General features: G+C 35.5%; 1 protein-coding gene across 1 annotated transcript in view; it reads left to right on the top strand.

Moving 5' to 3' along the window:
* Positions 1–21,459, top strand: part of HSD17B4 (hydroxysteroid 17-beta dehydrogenase 4) — a 59,140-nt gene that overhangs the window by 24,640 nt on the left and 13,041 nt on the right. Inside the window, exons 15-20 of the mRNA XM_063423869.1 lie at positions 844–915; positions 2,400–2,503; positions 5,011–5,076; positions 15,502–15,571; positions 19,530–19,636; positions 19,956–20,042. Coding sequence (XP_063279939.1) covers positions 844–915; positions 2,400–2,503; positions 5,011–5,076; positions 15,502–15,571; positions 19,530–19,636; positions 19,956–20,042 — 506 coding nt within the window. The remainder of the gene's footprint in view (positions 1–843; positions 916–2,399; positions 2,504–5,010; positions 5,077–15,501; positions 15,572–19,529; positions 19,637–19,955; positions 20,043–21,459) is intronic.

The following is a 21,459-nucleotide window of genomic DNA, read 5'->3' as shown; positions in this document are numbered from 1 at the left end:
TAGCAAACTCTTTTCAGAGATGGCTGAGTTTTCCCAGATTACACCATCTGAGAGTTGCTTCTTACATTAATTCAGGATATGCATGTGTCTGGATTTCTTCGTTAGTAATTTTTAAAAAGTAAGCTTTTGAGGGTGTAGCAAAAAAATTGCAAGCTTCAAATAAATGGCAGAATTTCTTGCTGAAACAAAAAAGAGATACCTGAAAAGTATATTTACTACAAAGAAGTCTGATGATTAGCTGAAGTCTGAAGCTTATCAAAGAATAGGAGGAAGCTTACCATATTGCCAGGACTTGATAAAGGTTTTTGGTTTTGCATTCTGTAGGCTGATTTGTAAACAGATGATGTCTCTAAAGCAGTAACCTCTACAGCAAACTTCAGGGACCCCTGTGCCCAGGCTCTGAGATGAACTTATCTTCTGTAGGACTGGTTGTCTCAGCCCTCCTGAAATCTGTGGACAATCCTTAAATGATTGGAGATATCTTTGAAGATAGCAATGTGTTTCAGTCTCAAAGTGATCTGTTTAGCTCTGAATACATGAACTATAACAAAATTCTATTTTAAATATATAAAACCCCGAGCAGAAAAACACTCAGATCTTCAAACCAAAATTTGGAAAGATTACCAGACACTGTAGTTATAGTCATGATGATTGTAATTAATATGACTGTTACAATGCTTATGATGATGTTAATAATAATTACCATAATAATAACAACAGCAACAATAGTGGTTGTAGTAGGTAGGGAAGTTAGTAGGTAAGGTAGTGAGGAAGTGTAAAGAGTGATCTATGGCCTTCCTTCCTGAAGCATAACCTTACAATGTATCCATGTTCTTCTTACAGGAGAATTAACTTCAGTTGCAACTGTTGCTGATCTTCTGGACAAAGGATCAGGAGCAGTCCTGCTAATAGATGGTAAAGTGGTTTATGGCTTTTGATGGGGGTGCAGATATTTATTAGGCTTCATTTTTTAACTACCTGTACCAATACCTGCCAAACCATCCATGCAGAAGACTTTAAGCTTATTAAATCTCAGTGAGATGTGGGTGTGTAATTGTTCTTGGTCAGTTAACCTAGTGAAATAAGAACACTTTCTTCTTGTTAGGTAGAAGAATGCACGATGAAAACTGATCAAAGTGTAATTGTTCTTGGGTAGTTAGCATACTAAAATAAGAACACTTTGTTCCTGTGCAGATAGAATAAGGCAGTATGCAAACTGATCAAAGTTCTTGACAATAATAATACTTTTTCCTGACTGAGGGCAGGCAGTTTATATTCTGCCACCCCACAGTAAGGGGTGTGTGTCTGCCTGTTTGCTTGTGTTTTGTGGGTGATTTTTCGAAGGTTAATCATATAGTTATGTTGTTTAGACCCATCTGCAAAGCATTGATCTTTCAGAGCATCCTCTGCATTCCTTTTTTATGTATACCTTATTTTATTCTAAATAAAACACATTTCTTTCCTCTTGTATCCAAGTTAGAGGATGATAATGTCTCAAGAAGTTGATAACTTGTAGTTTTCAGAATCTTACTCTCATTAGATATGATTATGCCAAGCTCCTTCGGGAAATCAGACAGAAAGAGTAGGTGTATAGGCTATGAATCTCTAAATGTTGACATTTGATTCCTTCAGTGGTCAGATAAAATTGTAAAAGGTGTTTACTGACCATTCCTCATAGCTGTGTTTTGCTTTCATACTGGGATAATATGAAGTCTGTCTATTCCTACAAAATGGAAAAGTTCTTTTTGTGAGCAAAGTCCGTGTTTTTTAAATTTCTTCCAGAACTGGAAATGAACATTATTAACAAAACAGTGCTTGAATTCCAGTCTAAGGTGTAAAGGAATGAAATAGATACAAACTGAAATAGGAAGCTGAATCTCAGTGCAGTGTAAGAAGTATAACTTGTTCAAAAGACAGAAACAGGTGACTCTGTATGACATCTCATACAACGTGTTAGTACCACTTTTTGTATGAGTTCATAATCTACACACTGAGTAATCTCAACAGCTTTTAATACATCGTATTTTATGCTACAATTCTATATTAAATAAATTGTTAATATAGTCTGAGATGCTGAAATAAATCTAATTTCAGTTCTGTGTTGTGAAATATTTTTAGTACCTTGAACGTTGTCACCATTTTGAAGGCTCAGTTTTTAATTTTAATGTTTTCATGTAGCTAAAGTTCATGATATTATTTGAAACAAATCTTTAGTCTTTGTTACTAAGGAAGTGACTTGCCACAGTGCAGTGTGAAAGTGTGACCACTGCCCCCTCAGTTGTTAAAATGAGCTTGGTCAAATTTCCAGCTGAGCTTGGCTCTTGTACAAAAACACATGCTGGTTGTATGAGAAAGAACATTGAAGACAATATATGACCATCCTCTTCTTTGTCTTTCAGTGAATACCTATTGTGGAAAGGACCTAGTGTGTTACAATCAGTTCTCTTTGTTTTTTGTTGGAGCTGGAAGATTTGGTGGAAAACGAACATCAGAAAAGGCCAAGGTAAACGCACACATATCCATATTTAAAATGGATGATAAACATTACGTAGATGAGGTATTCCTACTCTGAAATATTTGAAATGGTAGAATATCCTAAATGGAGAACAGTATTAGGATTGAGCTTGCAGTTTCTAGAAAAGATCTCTAGGTGTAGCTCTTTCTAAATCTGTGTGTTTGCATGGAAGAGACTTGGAAAGCATAAAGAGTAAAAGATAAGTACTGTTATAGTTTGAAGCTGAACTTTTCTGTTTTCAGAGAGTTAGCAAGTAGCAAACTGTCACATGAACACAGAGTGTGTATGTCGAAATGCTTGAAGCAGCAATTTGGGTACCTGACATTGTCCCCTTCAATGCTGTGTTTGAGGGCAGTGTCAGCTGTGCCTGCGTGTTGTTATTGTAAACTAGAGCCTGTAGCACTAGAGTAATAAACAGTTGAATAGAGGGTATGTCACGCTCAGTGGTTTTGAACATTTATAATGAAATACCTAGGTTTCATGTATCTGAAATACTGTAGGTGGTGTTCTTTGGGATTTTTGCTTGTAAATTTACAAGTTTTTTTACTTAAATCTGTGTAATTATATAGAAGTTTTACCATATATAAACTTTACAAATCAGGTGCTGAAATACCTGCTGCTTCAATGAGCCTCTGTGTAGTATAAAAAAATTCACAGGAGATTGATGCTGACAGTGTATTGAGGTCTTTGAAGGAACCCTTAATTCTTCTGCAATCAGATTTTATAAACAGTGCACGTAAAAAACCCAGTGGTTCAAGGCTAACCTATAGTGGTGACGTCAGGAAGTCCAGTGGAGTGCTTTGGCACTTCTTAGTTAAACATTGCAGTTTAGGCAACTGCAATTTCTTCATTCTATTTAGTGAAGCGTGAGAGCATCATATACATTATTTTACATTCTAAAATACAAACAATACTCGTTTCAGGCAGCTCCTTCCAGTAAAAAAAAAATCTCTCAAATGTAGTCTCTTTAAGACAGCACAATAATACAGCAATTTCAACATAGGCATTGGCATGCAAGAGACCAGTTACCAGTGGTGAATTTTCCTGCTTTTTCCTTGCAGACCTTCCCAGTTAAAAAGAGTTTCACTGCCCTTTGTGCAAATAGAAATCCCAAGCTGAGCAGATGTATGTTACAGTGTGTCTTTTTGTCACTTAACACTTTAATTGTGTTTGAAAGTTTATTGCAAGTCAAGAGGAGCAGATTTCCAAGTTGAGGTCTGTGGTGACCAATGTGTGGTGTAAGTCATGTGTCTCTTCCTGAGTTGAGAGTTTCTTGACCTGTAGGTTGAGGAGTTTTATTGATTATTCGCATGGTGGCTAGTTTTAATGGCTCAGTAGGTGAAGTTGAGTTTCTTTAAACCAGCTGTAAATAGATTGGCAAGTCATGCTTGTTTTGAAAGCATGTTTATGTAATGTTCTTGTTTTCAAGCTGATTGTGTAGGTCCACTGTGGTTATCTGAAGTGACGAGTAAGACTGTTATCAAGTCTTCCACCCAAGAAGTGGTCTCGTTCTGTGTTAAACAGGGAAGAGCCTTTGCTTTTACTAGACATGAAACTACACAGCACTTGGTGGTTTTTTTTTTTTGTTGTTGTTGTTGTTGTTGTTGTTGTTTGTTTGTTTTTTGTTTTTGTTTTTTTTTTCCTTTGGTAAAGACCTTACACAATTTCAGATAAGTAAAATTACTACAGGTAAGAATCAATTTGCTTCCTTTCGTTTTAGAGCTTATGCCAGTTTCTTTCTAGGCTTTTTTGTTTGTTTTGAAAACACAAGGAGTAGAGAAGAAAAAAGGATTTCTGCTACTTTAATAGTTTGAATGTGTGTGTTTGAATATGGTGTCCTTTATGTTTGTCATGGTCTAGGATGTCAGTCTGTTGGTAAGATTTATATCTCTGAAACCATGAAACTGTAGATTGCACAAGGAACAGCTTTTTTGCAGTAATGTGGGCCTTAATATGCAGCATGTAATTGCAAAAAAAAAAAAAAAAAGTAAAATAACAAAGTATAAAACAAAAAGACACTGGAAGCTCTTAAAGGTGAAAAGTAATGTAACACAGTCCACAGGTGAGGTAGTAAATAGTTTTGTTCTTCATTGTGCCTTTAAAATATTATTTTAAAAGCTTCATTCTTGTTTCTGTGTTCCAAAGGATTTTAATATTCTGTTAGACAACTATTTTTTCTGAGTGAATAATTCTTGCTTGGTTTTTTTTTTGGATAATTTGGAAGAAATGTTATCAAAATCATCAGGTAAATCATATAACTGTAGACAGGATCTGATGCATCAGAATCACTACCTTTGGAAGGCTAACCTTGATAAGAGACCTTTCTGCACTAAACATCTTTTTCTATTTGTCCATAAATGTAGAAAGGATAGGAGGAAGCTTACCAAATTGGTAAATATTGTTTCTTTTTATACATAAGTGGTATATTCTGTCATTAGGTATGGATAAAAGACTTTTGCTGTGGAATAATTATATTATTATTACTTTTGCTTTAGTTAACAGCAGTTCCACCCAAGAGACCTCCTGATGCTGTAATTTCTGATGTTACAACAGCTGATCAGGTAAAGCTTTGTATTCTTTAGGTGTGGAAATCTTTGTTTCTTTTGGAGAAAGGAGTGTTAAATTATGTTAACTAATAGTTCAGGTTTTCTGATATACTTCAGGTATTTGTACTTTTTATGTTTATGTTTATGTATGTCTATATATATGTGTGTATATGTATGTATAAAGCTGAAATTTCTTCTAGCTTATGATGGATTCAATGTACTGTGTAAAACATTATTTTCTTAAGACTGATGAAATTTTATAATTGTTTATTACAAATTTTGCATAGAAGGAGGAGATGAATGTTTGTATTCTGTGTTGCTTCTGAAAAAAAGGTTCAGGCTTCCTGAAATTTACACTGCATGTTGCAAACAAACACACTGTGACAAATAAAAAGTGCTTATGGCTCACAGTTTTGAAAAAAATTAGATTTGTGTAGTGGGAGGAGTCAAGGGAAACCTGAAATACTGACAGACATCTGTCCAGGTGTATTTCTGTTTGTCCACATTCCCACTGGTTCACAGGCATCATCTGCTTTCCCCAGGTAGGAACCTGTGCAAAGAAATATAACCTCCTCTCAAGGTAAACATGTGGGTATCAGACAAACAAGAAAGGAAAGTCTGGAGCTATCAACATTGAGACACTAACATTAAGACATTGAGTGGTGTTTCCAAAAGCAACTTAGTCATGGCAGGTGGCTGTAGCTTTTGAAGATGAGATTAAAATGTTGAGCTGAACTGTGGTAATTGCAATGTCTGCTTAGCCTCTCTCTGATTATATCTGGAGTAATTAAGTCTCATCCAGCTGATTCTTGAGCTTGAAGTCCAAGTTAGTCCTATGCACTTCATCTGGGAAAGAGACCCAAGATCAGTGTTTTTGTTTATGTCACTGATGTACTGGCTGCATCCTAAAATTCCCAGCATTGGTCTGGGAGGTACAGGTGTCTTAATTCTTCTCAATAGGCTTCATCAAAAATTGGCAAGGGAATGGTGAGAGAGTACTTTTCTCCTGGCAGGTGGCTAAATGTAGTAGAAGGTGCTTTCTAGGATCTGACCGTTTATTAGATGACATACCACATCTCTAAAGGTCCAATATTTAAAAGTATTTGTTTTGAATGTTGGAAAGATTCACCACTGCATGACTATATTGGAATTGATGCCAGGCTCATCAATTTTCACATGGTATTTGATTGTGTTTTTCATACGGTAATTTTAGTTTCTGAGCCTTAAACCCTTATGTCCAGAATTGTTATTGTGCATAAAATGCTCAAAGTTCATGAGATAAAAGATAGTAATGACACTCTAATACAGAAGCTGGGAAACTTGCTGTTGCAAAATTGATTCTTGGAAATAAAACAAGTAGCAGAGAGTAGCCACTTCACTTGCTTTTTTGAAGATCTACTCTGACAGGTAGATATCAAAAGAGAAATATTCCCTAGTTAGAAGTTTAAAGGAGTCATGACCTGTAGACTTTGATAATCACAAGAAGGCTTCTGTACCAAATTATTTAGTAGCATCTGTGTTTCAGTGATGGTGACAGGAGAGGTGTACAGGAGGGGGGAATATGTAACACTCAGGAACTTTTTGTACAGATAGAGACATTCATGGGAAAGACAGCTTGGGAAAATATTTTATTTTTACCAGAATTTCACATTTATGTGTCTGTGGAATGACTATAACTGCCCAAAATATTCTTTAAAAATGGAAGCTGGCACACAAGTTGCTTCAAAAATTCTGAATGTCTCAGTGTTTAAATGAAAAGTATGTTGGCAGAAATGACTGTTGCTATTCAACTTTGAATTGGTACAGAGTATAAGACTGGAAGAGTCAGTTTGCAGATGGCATTTGATTTAACTTAAACTGTACGTAGGTCCAGTGATAGTTGTGACAGTCAGTTTTTGTTACCATAATTACATGGTTAAACTGCTCTCATAATCAGCATTTTTCCCATTTGCGTATCATGATCATGTAGTAAACCATCTGATAAATAGACATCCATGCATATTTTAGAAATATTTACATGCCTGTCTTTCACTGAAGGTAATGACTGTGGTTACCTTGAAAGTTTATTCAGTTGTAACTCCACTGCAGTGTTTTTTTTCCAAGAGGAAGAATGTTGCAGACCAGATGAAGCACTGCTTAGTGAGGAGGATATTGGTAATGAAGGGCTAAATAACTGTTTCTGCCCATCACCATATGTTCAGCAGAAGAGGGTACAGCCATCTACGGTTCCTTGAAAAATCTTTGTGCTATGTGACCATTGACAGAACAAAGTAATCCTTTTGGTTAGTGGTATCAAAGACTAATAGCAGGAGGTATAATATGTGTTTATCCTTCTCAGATCTGTACCCATTTCTGAGAAAGTTCTTTAAATTCCAGCCAGTGTTTATGAATGAGTTGCAGTACCATGATCTAAGCTGCTTAAAGGTAAAAGTGGCTAAGAAAAATTTAGAAGTAACTGAAAAAAACCCCTTTAAAGCTTAAAATCACATCTTGCTGAAGAAGGACATTAAGTATTTCTTCTATATTCATGAATTCTTCTGTAAAGAACCAGATGACAATTTTTCCATCTTGCCCTATACAGATGTGCATGTGTGGTGGTATTTTTCTAGCTTGTTCTAGCTCTGTAACCTGAACTTCACTTTACTAGACACACTGCCATAAATCTTTTGAATAAAATAGACCTTCTGACAGACGATCAAGACATCTAGAGGGTGTTTGCCATTAGCCATTAGCAAGGAATGAATCATTCAATTTCAACCCTACAGGGAATGTTTAATGTAGTTACAGAGCTTTTGTCCTGACAGTTTTCAAACTGGGGGCTTAAATTAATCAATCATACTGATTTTGGTGAATGGCTACTAATGCAATGAAAAAATAACAGGAAGGGAATGACCTGTGTCTCTGGAGAATTTTTTCAGCATATAGTTTTCACTCTATTCCTTAAATGTGTTGATTTCTTGGGAACTCATTTTCTGATGACACACAAGGTAAGCTGCAGTATCACCGTGGAGGCCTAACCAGGAAAACAGGCTGGAGACACAGATCTGGGTGCAACAACAGCAGCAGGGCAGAAGACCCGGTTTATTTACAAAAACCTACTCTTATACTTTTACTATGAGGCCTGTGGATTGGAGGAAGGAATTCCCACCTCCACATCACATTGGTGAAGGGGACTGTCACACAGTCTTGTTTGTCCCAGCAAGGAATGTAAAAACAATGGCTATGTTTATAGAACATAGCTGATATTTACATTAAAAGAGCGTGAGAAGGTACGAACTTCTCCTTTAATATGAACGCTCAGCAAAACCGGGAAAAACTCATGGCAACACTGCAGCGCTTATTTAAAGTGGATAACACCTTAACTAATACAAGTCACTTTTCAGGAAGGAAACAAATAAGGTGTCTTGAATTTGTTGTGGACTTCTGTGGTTTGCTCATGCAAAAATCAGTGTTCTGATATTCTGCAAGTTTCTTTCTAAAAAGCTGTTCTCTATCTTCAAATATCAGAAATAATATTCAGAATACACAGTGTATTGACAATGAATAAACAGCAGAACAACAGTGCAAAGAATGACATTTTTCACAAAGTCATTTTCGTTTTACTGTTCTTTGCTTTCTTTCGCCTTTTTCTGAAAGCTACCTGTTTTGTTTACTATATGGGAAGACTGAAGCTGTAGTATGTGGAGTTTGCAGGACTTCCAAGTTTTTTTTAATGTCAGCTCATTGCAATAAAACATCTAGTAATTTTACAAAATATTTGCGAGTAGAAAAATTTGCATTGCTTGCAACAGTATCATATATTTCTCTAAAGAATTCTGCTATACTGAATTCTGACTCTTTGTGCTTGTTACTTATATTATGATAGGCAGAAATAGACATGACAAAAAAAGTCAAGAGGAACATTTAGACATTTTTTGAAAAACATGGTGTCTCAACCTGTGGTGTTTTTGAACCAGCTGGGTACCTACAGCCATGAACCCTCAAAGATTCTGCAATGCAGCATCATGCAAGCTGTCACATATAGATTTCTGCCACAGCTACTTTTCCGTGCAGTTTGGAGATCTCCAGCACACAGTGCTTCTGCTCTGAGGCTTCCAGGGTTAGGCAGTTTGGCCATTCTTGCTTTCAAGAATCTTTAAATTCTTCTTTTACACTGATGAAGCCGAGCCTGATACTGGTCTGTTGAGGGAGCTTACTTATATCCTGTCATTTTTAGATTGCTTTGATTTGGAAAACTATGACTGTGTTTTAAGTGTTACACATATCTAAAAACATAAAAATTCCAAGTAAAGGTTATGGGTTTTGTAGTCTTAATCTGCTTTGTTTCCAGTGTTTAATGATACAGTTTTCAGTGATGCAGGCATGAATGGTGTTCTTCAGGAACTCCTTCCACATGCAAGGAAAAAGCTCGAACATGCATGCATGAACTGAGATAGTGTAGGAAGTCAGTTTTCCTATGTTATTTGTTGCGAGGAGTTGTGTTCTGAGAAGGAGTAAAGAGAGCAAGATTATCTCATGTTTAGAGACTGGCTGGAACTGCAGCTGTTTGACAGTGGATTTTCTGTACTTTGGTCTGTGGGCCATTGTCATCCAGATATCCCAAAGCAGTCAGGTGTGGGTGCTTAATCAGTCCTTAATCAGTGACTAGTAGGAGAGAATTCAACAACAGAATTTGGAAGATGGAATTTGGGAGTAGGACTAGCTGGAGACTATCTGAGCATCACAGGCTGAAATTAAAATCCACAGAGGCTGTGTTCTGAGTTTGTAAACTGTACATCAAAAATGTAAGGTGCTTTAAAAACCAGGCCTTCAAGTTTTCTGCTGGAGAGCTGGAATTAGTTTCTGCTGCTGACAGTTGCAACCTTTTCTCCTTGTAGTTTCTAATTTATAAAGCAAGGATGTTTATGAATGTTTGAGGCTTTGTAATTGTACACAGAATCTTTAAAGGAGTGTCATACAGAATTGAATGGTGATTTTTCTGGATGTGATACAGTTAACAGCATAAAAAAGAGACATATATATATATATACTATGAGAGATGTATTATATAAGTAAATATGATTCTTTACTCATTCAGAGATTTTGAGAGAGAGTCAGTAAATCATACTGAGACTAATCTAAAAAAACTCTGTGAGGCATTCCATTCCAGGTATAAATATAATCGATTGACAGGATGTGAAGAAATTGCTGGTTTTTAGTGTTTTGCGGGTTTTTTCAAACATACAGTTACTTTTTGTTTTCTTTGAAAGGAGAGAAAATAATTGGCCCCTGTCCTGTTTGAAGTAGTGTTATCAGCATCCTGTAATTAAGATTGCAGGAGTCACCTTCCCTTTCTGAGTCATTCAGTCCTGCAGTCATGCTCATACTGCAGCTACCTGAGTTCAGTTTTTCACTGTGTCAAATTTGGTTAAAATTACAATTTTTGCAACTGGAAGCAATTGTGAAGACAATTATGCAGAAATCTAGTTTGTTGTAAAAGGGTGGACTTTACCATAAAAACTTACTAAAAAGAATTCTTGGAATGAAAGATGGGCGTGGGAAGCATTTAATGAATGCTTAATGAATTATTTAACTAAAATCTACTGTGAAATGTTTTCTGCCTGTTGCCAGTAGGTCTATTATTATGAGGCATTACTTTATGTCTGTGGATGGTGTGATAAGACCCTTCCAAGTGTCTGTGTAATTGGAATGTGAATCCTTACCTGTGGAAAGCCATCTTTTGTTCTACAGCCTTCATATGTGTTTTAATCCTAAGCATATGTAAACATTTGTGTTTTTAGAGAATTCGGGGAATAATGAGGGAAGAAACAGGAAGACCCAACAGATCAATAGCTGGCTCTGAGCCTAGTGTTGGTGGCAGAATTTTGGCCTTTTTGATCATGGGTCAGTTTGCACAACAGCAGGCCTGCTGTCAGATGGGTACACCTGTCTCAAAGGAGTAAAAAAATCTTTCCACAGGAGTTAGCAGGACTCATTAAGCTAGAGTTTTAAACTAGATTTGAAGCAGGAAAGAGGTAAAGCTAGAGATAAGCATGAATGTAGCATGACTGTATTTGAGAGAAGATGTCTCAGTGGAAATGGAATCCACGTGTCAGCAGAGACATAAGAGTTATTGATGTGTTAGAAAACATGGAAGCACTTGAGAGCACAGTGTAGGAATTATGTTTTCTTACCCACAAAACGATGGTGGGATCACTCGACCAACTGCATCTACACAAATGCACACAGCATGGGCAACAAACAGGAGAAACTAGAAGCCATTGTGCAACAGAAAATGTTGACTATGACATAGTTCCCATCAAAATATGGTTGTAGAACAAATTCTAATTTATATCATGTAAAGACTTCTGTAAAGACTGTACAGCATTGCCTAAAAGTGTGTAAATTTAAGTGAACTTCAGGCAACAGCACAGAAGAGCCTCCTGAGAGATTCATGTGATTTCTTTCCTATTTATAGCATAAATAACTTGTTTCATGATAGAAACAAATCCGGATTCACAAATATGGAGAGCATGACAGACGAAAATGACTAAACAAGAAAGGATGATAGAAACCAAACAAAGGGAGGTGAAGCCTTTGCTAAGATTTGATAACCTTTTTGTCATTTGTTTACAAGTTTCAGTGTGCAGAAATGGTACTCCCAGAACTGTTGTATAGAAAGGGTTTGTAATAATAATTACTTTGAAAGTTTGTTATTAATGTCAAGTTTTATGTAACCTTCAGACCTTTGTGTTTATTCTTGTTGGGAAGATCAGAATATAATTTTTTGATTATGGAATTTTGACATATGGTTGAGGGATTGGATTATGGTAGAATTTTGTGTATTAAGGTGATAAAAGAAGGAAAGTTTGACAGTTAATTTGTTTAGACAAGATGGTATTCCTTGCTGACTTTGTTTCCTTCCCTTATCTATACATGTCTTTGTAAAGGTTATGAATTTGTTAATCCATTTGAAGTTCCCCAAAATGAAGTAATTTGTCATTTTTAATTAAGAGAGGCATCGTTAAGGGGAAGGCTTCTTGAATATTTGTCATGCTACTGAAAAATAATTAACATTTTGTGAAGTCTCTGTCAGAATATGTAAGCTGATAGTAAATTTGAAAAACATTTGATATGGACAAACAGAAAATGAGTGAATAGTGCAGGGTGGGGAAGTTTATGTACAGTGAATTACTTAAGTACTGTGCTAAATTTGAGCCCTTGAAACATCAACACTGCCATTTTAACTGGAAATTTTCACTGTTAATATGAATGAGAGCCCGTTGGCATGCAGATGAGATTGTGGATGTTTTCTTCACAAGATGGCTTGACTACTTTTTTACCTAAATAAGCTGTAAAAGCATACATACATACATGTCTATGTCCATACCTACATGTATTCATATATTCACACATTTACTTGGTAAGGTAAGGTAAGCTTTTGGGTTGGGGTATTTTTCTGCCCAGTTAGAAGGGAAAATACATGGATAGTTAATTTCATTTTTCATTAGCTTTACCACTGACCTTTATTACAGTCTGCAGGAAGACTGAATAATTGGCACAGACAGGTTTGATATCGCTTTTTCTTTTGTGGTCTGGCAGAACTCCTAAATTGTTAGGAAATGAGACTTGACAGTTTGTGTTATTAATTGGAGAACAAGTTAACCATATTATGACTGACTTCAGTCTAATGCTCCACATCAATTGATTCTTGTAGTCCTCCAAGGATGCATCTTTGGTTGGTTGCTTGGGGTTTTTTTTCTTCCCCCCAAATACAGTCACTTATGAAATGTCCTTACTGGAGGAATATAGAAAGTAGAGCCAACAAGTCATGAAATGAGTTCAGTTTTCATGTTAACTGTAGTTTATATAATGAAGATTTACCAAAGATTGTGGTAAATGAAATTTGTTGGCAGACATTATTTGTCTGCACTGAATCTGAAAAAACCTACAGTAACTGTTTAGTTCAGTTCTGCTTGTGTTTATTCTAGCTGTGACCAGTGTCACTGTAGCTACTGAAAATACAAAAAGCCAAACATAATTTCCCAGATTCATATGTCAGACTTTTAGTTAAATAACACTGACCACATTGAATTCTCTGAATCCAGTTGTTATCTAACTGCTGTATTTATTTTGTTAGCAAAGCACAAGTATTTTTTACTGCAGTAATTTTGAAAAGCATTTGGTACATGTATTGTCTCCAAAGTAGTGTTTATTATCACTCTAAATAAATAGTTCTTATTACAGTTTTAATAAGCAACAGCTGCATAGCTAGATTTGAATTTTGGGCTTAACACAGAAATTTGTCTTTTGTTTATGATCCATAAATTGAATTTTCCAGTGCTGCAACTAAATGTTATTTATCTAGAATTAAAATTTATTGCAACGGCTCTTTTGTGAAAACAGCATCCTGACAACTTTTGTAAAAATTCAAATTAATTGAAGAATGATAGACCCTAGAATTTTAATTTAGCTATGAAGTTACTTAATTATGTAATAATGTAATATCTGGCAATTTTTTTCTATTTCTTGAGTAGCAATTTGCTGTTAGATTTCAGACTCCTTTGAAAGAAAACTTGAGTAATGAGGGGGGATAGTGTACTTCAAAGAATTCTGTTGATGAATTCTCTTTAGATTGTCAGATTTAAATTTACTTGTTTGAAAAGAGATTTTTAGTGTTTTTAGATTTTTTTTACTAAAAATCTCTTTCATAGTGTTATAACTTCTACATATTCAGCAAATTATTTGTCCTCTCTTTGGTCCTTTTCCAAATCTCAAACACAGACCCAGCTGAGCTCCAGTCTTACACTAGTATTAAATTTCAAGTCTTCACTATTTGCCGAAGGAATTATAGGATTAATTAGAAGATTATTGGAAAAAGAAGTTGTAATAAATACACCTTATTGGGAAAAGTGAAACTACAGTTAGAAATTTCAGATCCACTGCTTTTTTTTTTTTTTTTTTTTTTTTTTTTTTTTTTTTTTTTTTTTTTTTTTTTCCCCTGAAAGGAAAAGTGTTACAAAAATAGTAATTGAATATGCAAACAGCCACAGAGAATTATTATCTTTGTTTTTAGTGTCTGGTTCCAGCTCTCACAGAAAGCCATGATAAGGTATTTACATTTCACTGTAACTGAGACTCAAAACACTTGCTGTATTGATGCAAATTGCTCTGAGAAATAATAGAGAGGTAGAGGTTAGTGTTAAAGCTGTAGATAATTGGAGAAATGACCTGAATATTAACAGATTAAAAAAGAAAACAGGTGGATTATGGTTTAAAATGATAACAAGAGTTCAGAACCTCTCTAGTTACACTGTATGCTTCAGACTTGATGGGAAAGCAGTGTTAGACATATATTGGAAAATTCTTCCTTTGGGGAATCTTTTGTGTTTTTTCCATCCTTTCCTTCAAGAAATCTGCTATCTTCTTTCCTCCAAGCAGAATTTAGTACAGTTTACCCTCATTCAAATAAATACTACCATTTTTATTGTCGTAGTTCAAAATGCTGGGAAAAAATTTTACTGGCAATGGGTTCCAAAGGCCAATAATGTGCTTGGCTAAAATACAATTTGTTTTCAATTTAAAAGCTTTTTTCAATTAAATCCATGTTCAATTTGTATATGTCATCATAATTAAGATGCTAAATTCTTGGAATCTTCATTACTTAATGTGATACACTGATTTTCACTGTACTTCTGGGAAATCTGTGCTACAGAGTACTCTACTATCATTTAGTCAGTGGATTTCACTGCAATCTGTTGACCAGAGAAAATGCTTTATTTCTGAAATATGCACAGGTTGGCTTTTGATATCTCTCATAATGTGGACATAATACTGCTCTGCATGTACAGCAAATACAAGATTTTATAATGAAAATGCTAAAGCTCCACAGGGAGAGAAACCTTAAGTATCGTAGCCATATTCTTCATAATTTCTCAGATTTATTCACATTCACAGTATATAAAACACATTAAATCTGTATTTGTCTGCTCTTTTAGTAGCAAAAGAGAATATTTTACATGAAGCAAAAGTCTTCTGGAGAGCTTGGAGTGTTACTTTGGAGTTTTGTTTGTTTTTAATAGTGGGATCAACTACCCATGAATCTGCTACGAGAGAGGTGTATCATAATTTATTAAAGGAATAAATTAAAGGAATAAATTATAAATAATTAAAGGAAAAAATTACAGCTATTTCTGATCCCTGTAAGATGAATCTGTTATTGGAACAACATGACACTGTGTGTATATGTTATTAAAAAAGTCATCTATATACTTCTGTTTTACACTGTGGATAAATCTGTCAAAGAAAACAGTAATAATTAGTTTCCATTTTACCTGCCTTGTTGTAGAGTATATTATATAAGGACTAGTAGAATAGATTGTGATTATGAATTATATTATATTGAGATTATGAATTTCTGGGTGACTCCTGCTTGTCCTGACCTCTTCTATGTTTCTGCAGGCTGCCTTGTATCGGCTGAGTGGGGATTGGAATCCTTTACATCTGGATCCAAGTTTTGCTGCTCTTGGAGGTGAGCTGATGGGGATACTATTGTGCTAATATTTGGATGAAGGATAATGTAAATGTATCTTTAATCTGTTTTTCACTATGTATGTCTTTAACAACCTGGAAAAAGCAATGCTTGTTTTATAGCTGTTCTTAGAGTCACCAATTAAATCTTCTAAGTTCTGCATGACACTTCAGTTTGAAGCATTGCTTCTTGTAGCTAGAAATAGGGAATGGTGGTTAGACTTTACTTACAATGGAGACGTACTTTCTAACCTATTTTCCTTTATATCTTGTTTATTGCCGCTACCCTGTTTTTACAATGTCTGTTTCATAAGCAGAAATAATTGACTATCAAAGCTTCTAAAGGAATCCCATAAATTCTCTGATATACAGTTCTTTCCATCTAAATATTTTTGAGATTACTTGGGTCTCAGTGGAACTTTTTGTTCTTCAGTGTTGTCTTCTCAATCTCAAGCAATCCAGGACGGCAGGGGAGAGGGAGCTTGTTAGCACTTCTTTCCTATAAAATTGCTTAACTACACATATTGCTAGCTCACTAGCTTGTTAATATACATAGTTCTACATGCCAAACCACCAGATCAGAGGGTGCACTAACTAATTTTTGAAGAGATGTAATTAATGAAAAACGGCACTTTCTTGAAATCATGTTGCAGTTATTTTTTCGGACTAGTTTTCAGGCCTTGCAAGTAGAATAGTTTGATTACTCCAGGCAGTCAACACTTTGATTAACTTAAGAAATTTTTCGGAATGTGTATGGTATTATCATAAAATGAAACTACTAATCTGTAATAATTACTCTGCAATTTTCTGACAAATTTCCTTTTAACATCCAAGTATCACTATATGGTTTTCTTATCAAGTTAAATAGAGCAGAGCTATGCTTCCTTGTTCAGATCACACTTACGCATACTTACATACTTACGCAAATTATCTCTTTTCTAATTGGTTTCTTAACTCAGTTTTGTATAATTTTATGTAAATTTGTGTTCATGAGTAATGCTTGTCAAATCATTACATTTGAAAAATCATTGAAGTCCAAGAAGAGATTTCCCTGGTTTGTTAAAGCATTCTGTTTGTTGATGATGTTGGTTTGTTAGTGATGGTGATGGAGATGGAAAATACATGTTTATAATTGAAAACATAGTGTTTGGAATAATAATGATGATAGTACTTTAATAACTTCACAGAAGAAGAGAAGTAGAAACATTCTGCCTGCTCACACAAAGAGCAATGGCACTTAGGGAAAATGAAACTAATATTGTAGATGAGATATCCCTTTGTCACAACATAAAACTGCTGCACTGGATTTTGGAACTATGACAGTACCCTACCTACCTATACTAAATGCAAGTACTATCAAAGAAGAAACGACTGTAGAGATATTCCATGATTTTTTTTTCTAGGTGTGCAAATGTTTTTATTCTTCGGAACTATTCACACACTTTCTTGTCATGTAACAATCTCTTCAGATGTTCTCTTTTACTGGCTCTCACCAGTGTGCATGGGAAGCAAGCATTCTGCATAATGTATTCAGGTCATTCCAGGATTATTGTTAAGACTTCCCGTGGGTAATGTTTCAGAAGACATATACTACAGGAAAACATCTGCTTATATTCTTGTGCCTTATTCTTGTATCTTGTATTTCCAGATACTGAAGGGGAAAGCAACATTTACTTTGGTTTTGTTTCAGTCTAGATACCGAGTAACTTGATTAGCTTATGAAATTTTTCTTTGAGTATGCATTAGTTTTATAAAGAAAGTACTCGGAAAATCACATTGGGTATATATGCCTGTTTCTGAGTTCTAAATAGAGTGGGTGGTTTCTGATTCTTGCATGGTGACTTGAACTGAGTTTTTAAAGAGCTAGGTGTCACTATAACATTCTGAATGAGAGATACTGAAAACTGATGATGTTACAGTAGTGCAGTAATCTGACTGCATGGTAACTTTGTGCTTTCAGAACAGTGCCTTTGTACACAAAATAGAGTGCTATTAAAAGTGTGCATGCTCAGATATTTTACAGGAAAGAAATGACTCATCAGGCTGGAATACTTACAGTGAGAAAATAGACTCTTTTAAATATTCCTTTAAGCCTGTCCTGTCACGTCTTCTAACCTAATGTGTCAAAATATCTCTTTCTCATCTGTAATTCTGCTTGCCATCTTTCCCAGCATTGAATCTTCCATGGCTTAACTTCAGCTGGCAACTAATTACCACACCGCCAGTTGCTCATTCCTTACCTCTCCCCTCCCTGTTTTTTTCTTCACTTGCCTTTCCTCTCCCACCCCCACTCCCAGTGGGATGGCAAGTGGAGGTGGAGGGGAAAAGAGGTGAAACTTGTGGATTGATATAAGAACACTGTAATAACTGAAACAAAGTAAAATACTGCACTAATGATACTAATGCTGCTCTACTACTACAAATAATAATGAAAAAGACAGAGAAAAAATGAGGAGTAAAACCAAAGAGAAACAAGTGCGCAACACATTTGCTTATCACCTGATGACCAATGCCCAACCCATCCCTGAGCCATGATCAGGAATGGCTGGCTTCCCCCATGTATATCCTGGACATGAGACTCTTCAATACAGAATTTCCTTTTGGCCAGTTCAGGTCAGCAGTTCCGGTTATGCACCATCACAGCTTCTTGTGCACCTGCATCATGGCAGGTCGTAGGTCACTGAAAAGTGTTTGGCATATGTTAGACACTACTTAGCCACAGCCAAAACATCAGTGTATTATCAGCATTACTGACACACTAAATTCAGAGAATAGCACTGTACAAGCTACTAGTGAAGAAAATCCATTATAGCCCAGCCAAATCTAGGATGGAGTCCTTGGGGCTTTTTTATCTCTGTCTTGATGGTGGTTGCTTTTCTTTTCGTCTACATCTTCCATTTCTCTGCTGGCTAGACTTTCTCCTGTCTCCTCTTTTTGTTTGTTTTGTTTTGCATTTGATTTTTCTCCCAGCTCTTATCCCTTAGGAGAACATTTTGTGCTGTGTAGATGCTTTGAGAACTTGTTTAAAGCTCAAGAAAAACAGACTCTGGGAGAAGAGAAAAGAATAGCTTATGAGTTCTGGGCAAAGCAACTAGTTTCAGTGCCAAAGTGGGACAGATCTGTCTGGATTCCATGGGCTGTTGCAAGTATGATCAATTACTGTTTACCTGCCTTGTCAGGTCAGAACAACCTGTTAAAGGAGTCAGTATATACAAGCAGCATCCTTACAACTTAACTGTTGCACTTCAGCAAATCTGAGGCCAGTTTATTTTGTCAGATTTTGATGGTACTGGAAAAAGATGCAACACTGATATAAAGCTTATCCTCTGCCAAGGTTAAACTTCTGCTTCAAAGCGTCGGAGCGTGAGGAAACTTGACAAAAATGTCAATATAAGGAAAATAGAAAAACACTGCAAACTTTCTTTTTTTTTTTTTTTTAATTTCTAAATAAAGGTAAATTAATCCTAAAGCAGTCATTATTAGAAGATTTTGGCCAACCATGAATAGGAATTCAAAACAGAAAGTATCAAATAATCTTAGTATTGACACTTTTTAATGATTACAATACCTCTTAACCTATAAGGGTACATACTTCCATTTGCATTGTACATACTTCCATTTAACTGCATGTGTGGTGTGCCTGTGCATGTGTACTAAAACAGATAATCTCCTCATTTTTCATTTTTTTACCTCTGCAGATGGACTAATTCTACTTCTGACTCACAGAGTACAGGCAATGCTAACAGTGCAGTTTGTCAACGAGAGTTTTCCTTTGCCCAGAAGTAGAGGAAATAATAAATAGTAACACTTTTTCACTGAGATAAATTAGGTTAAAAAAGAAAAAGGATTAAGAACACTAATGGAGGAAAATACAGTATATAAATAAAATATAGATATTAATAGAAGCTGCATTCAAGGTCCTAATATCAAAAATGCTAAAATGTTACCTCTTTAAATAGGATTTGAGAAGCCTATACTTCATGGACTATGCACCTTTGGGTTTGCTGCTAGGAACGTTTTGAAGCAGTTTGCAAATAATGATGTGAACAGATTCAAGGCAATCAAGGTCTGTGTATTCATTTTTTGCAGTAAATTTTCTTGATTTTTCTGGTTTTAGTGCCAAAAGAAATCCTCAGTGTGGAGGAAGTCTTTCATGATGTCTTAACTGCCAGAATTGCTTTTACTTGCAGCTGAATGCATTTTAATGCCTCTGTCTTGTATATTTGCTTAAATATTTAGGCTTTCTACATTGATAGTTGACTTAATTTTTCTCTTTACTTTTTATCATCTCAGTAGAGCCAATATTTTTAAGCTTTACATTTACATATGACAGACAAATCTTCTTGCAACCCAACCTTTTTTTCTTTTTGTTTTTTTGCTTTTAGGTTCGCTTTGCAAGCCCAGTCTATCCAGGGCAAACTTTGCAAACAGAAATGTGGAAGGAAGGAAATAGAATCCATTTTCAGACCAAGGTCAGAACAATCTCTTCATTGTGGGCTTCAAAGAAAGATGTATTGGTTAAAAGACTGGGGATATGAGGAGGAGAAAGAAAAGTTGACTCATTAAGCAGCACACCATTGGCAAAGGCTTTGTAAAGAAATGAAGTAAATATAATGAAATAGTCCTACTTATTTTATGGTGTCACTAGAATTCTAATAGAAGTACCATTATAATCATAAGACTTAACACCCTCATATTAAAGGAGGACTCTTTTCATTGTGTTGCATTTTTTGTGTTTGTTCACTGGAGAAGATGATAAAGCAGTCATCCTCAGGTCATCATAGTGTGTTTTCTTGTTTCCTGGAGGTACTCATAACTTTGTGTATTCATCTTTTTTTTTTCCAACATTTATTTGTCTTAATTGGCTCTTCACAGCTTATGCATGCAAGTGTGCTGCACATTTAGCTTAGATTGGGTTAAACTTAAGCTGCAGCTACACAGAACAACTTCCTAAAAGTGGAAATTTCATAGCAATTGAACATTATAACTGCAATAAAACAGAGTTTACCCTTTCATGAAATCTAGGTTTGCATTATTCTCTTTTCTTTGGTCTTGCTATTTGCATTTTATGTGGCTATCCTGCAGTCCTTGTCTCCATGTCATAGCATACTCAGTTAGAGCTAAGGGTAAAACTCCAGGTAAAGGGCAAAAAGTAAATGTTCATCACTTCTCTAGCATCATATGACATTTTCACTTTCTTAACCTATGATTTGATACTGGTATTTATCAATATTTGCTTTGGCTTGTGCAGTGCAAGTTACATTGCTTTGCTGGCCTAAGTTTTGCAGCCTCATCTTCATAAACATGTAGTCAGCTCTTGATTAGTGAGTAGGACAGCTGGTATAGTTGCAGCTGCAGGGAGGATTGGGCAGGCAGAATCAAACAAGGAGAGCCATCGTAGGAACAGAGGCTTGCTGTATTTACACAGCTTTCTCCGATATACCTTGAGTGAAGAAGACAAATTTTGTGTGCAGATCTGACGGGCATTAGCAGCTAGAGAATTTCAGAATGGTAACAGTGTTAGAGACTACTGTGTACAAACTCTCCATGTCTAATTGCTAAAAGTAAATAAGGTAGTTTGGTGTCTCATGTAAGCTTTGGAGATTATTACAGCTATATTTAAAAGATACCATCACCCAGTCCTGACAGAATTTCTAGAATTCATATGTTTACTTTTGATAGTTTCCATATACCAAGTTAATTAAAAGAGCTCATAATAGACTTCCAAGTCCTTCCAAATTTGTAAATGGGGTGAGTTGTTCTGTTGTGTTTAAAGGCAAAATTTGTAGTTATAATTTGTTTAGTAATTGCTAATATGTAGAGTTCTGATGAATTTTGCCAGGGTTTTTTTCTTCCACAACTTTGGAGTAACTGATTTTGGATAAAAAT

Source organism: Prinia subflava, chromosome Z (genome assembly GCF_021018805.1).
Source record: "Prinia subflava isolate CZ2003 ecotype Zambia chromosome Z, Cam_Psub_1.2, whole genome shotgun sequence".
NCBI lineage: Eukaryota > Metazoa > Chordata > Aves > Passeriformes > Cisticolidae > Prinia > Prinia subflava.
The sequence above is the reverse complement of the archived record's forward strand: the minus strand, read 5'-3'. Positions and strand labels throughout refer to the sequence as shown.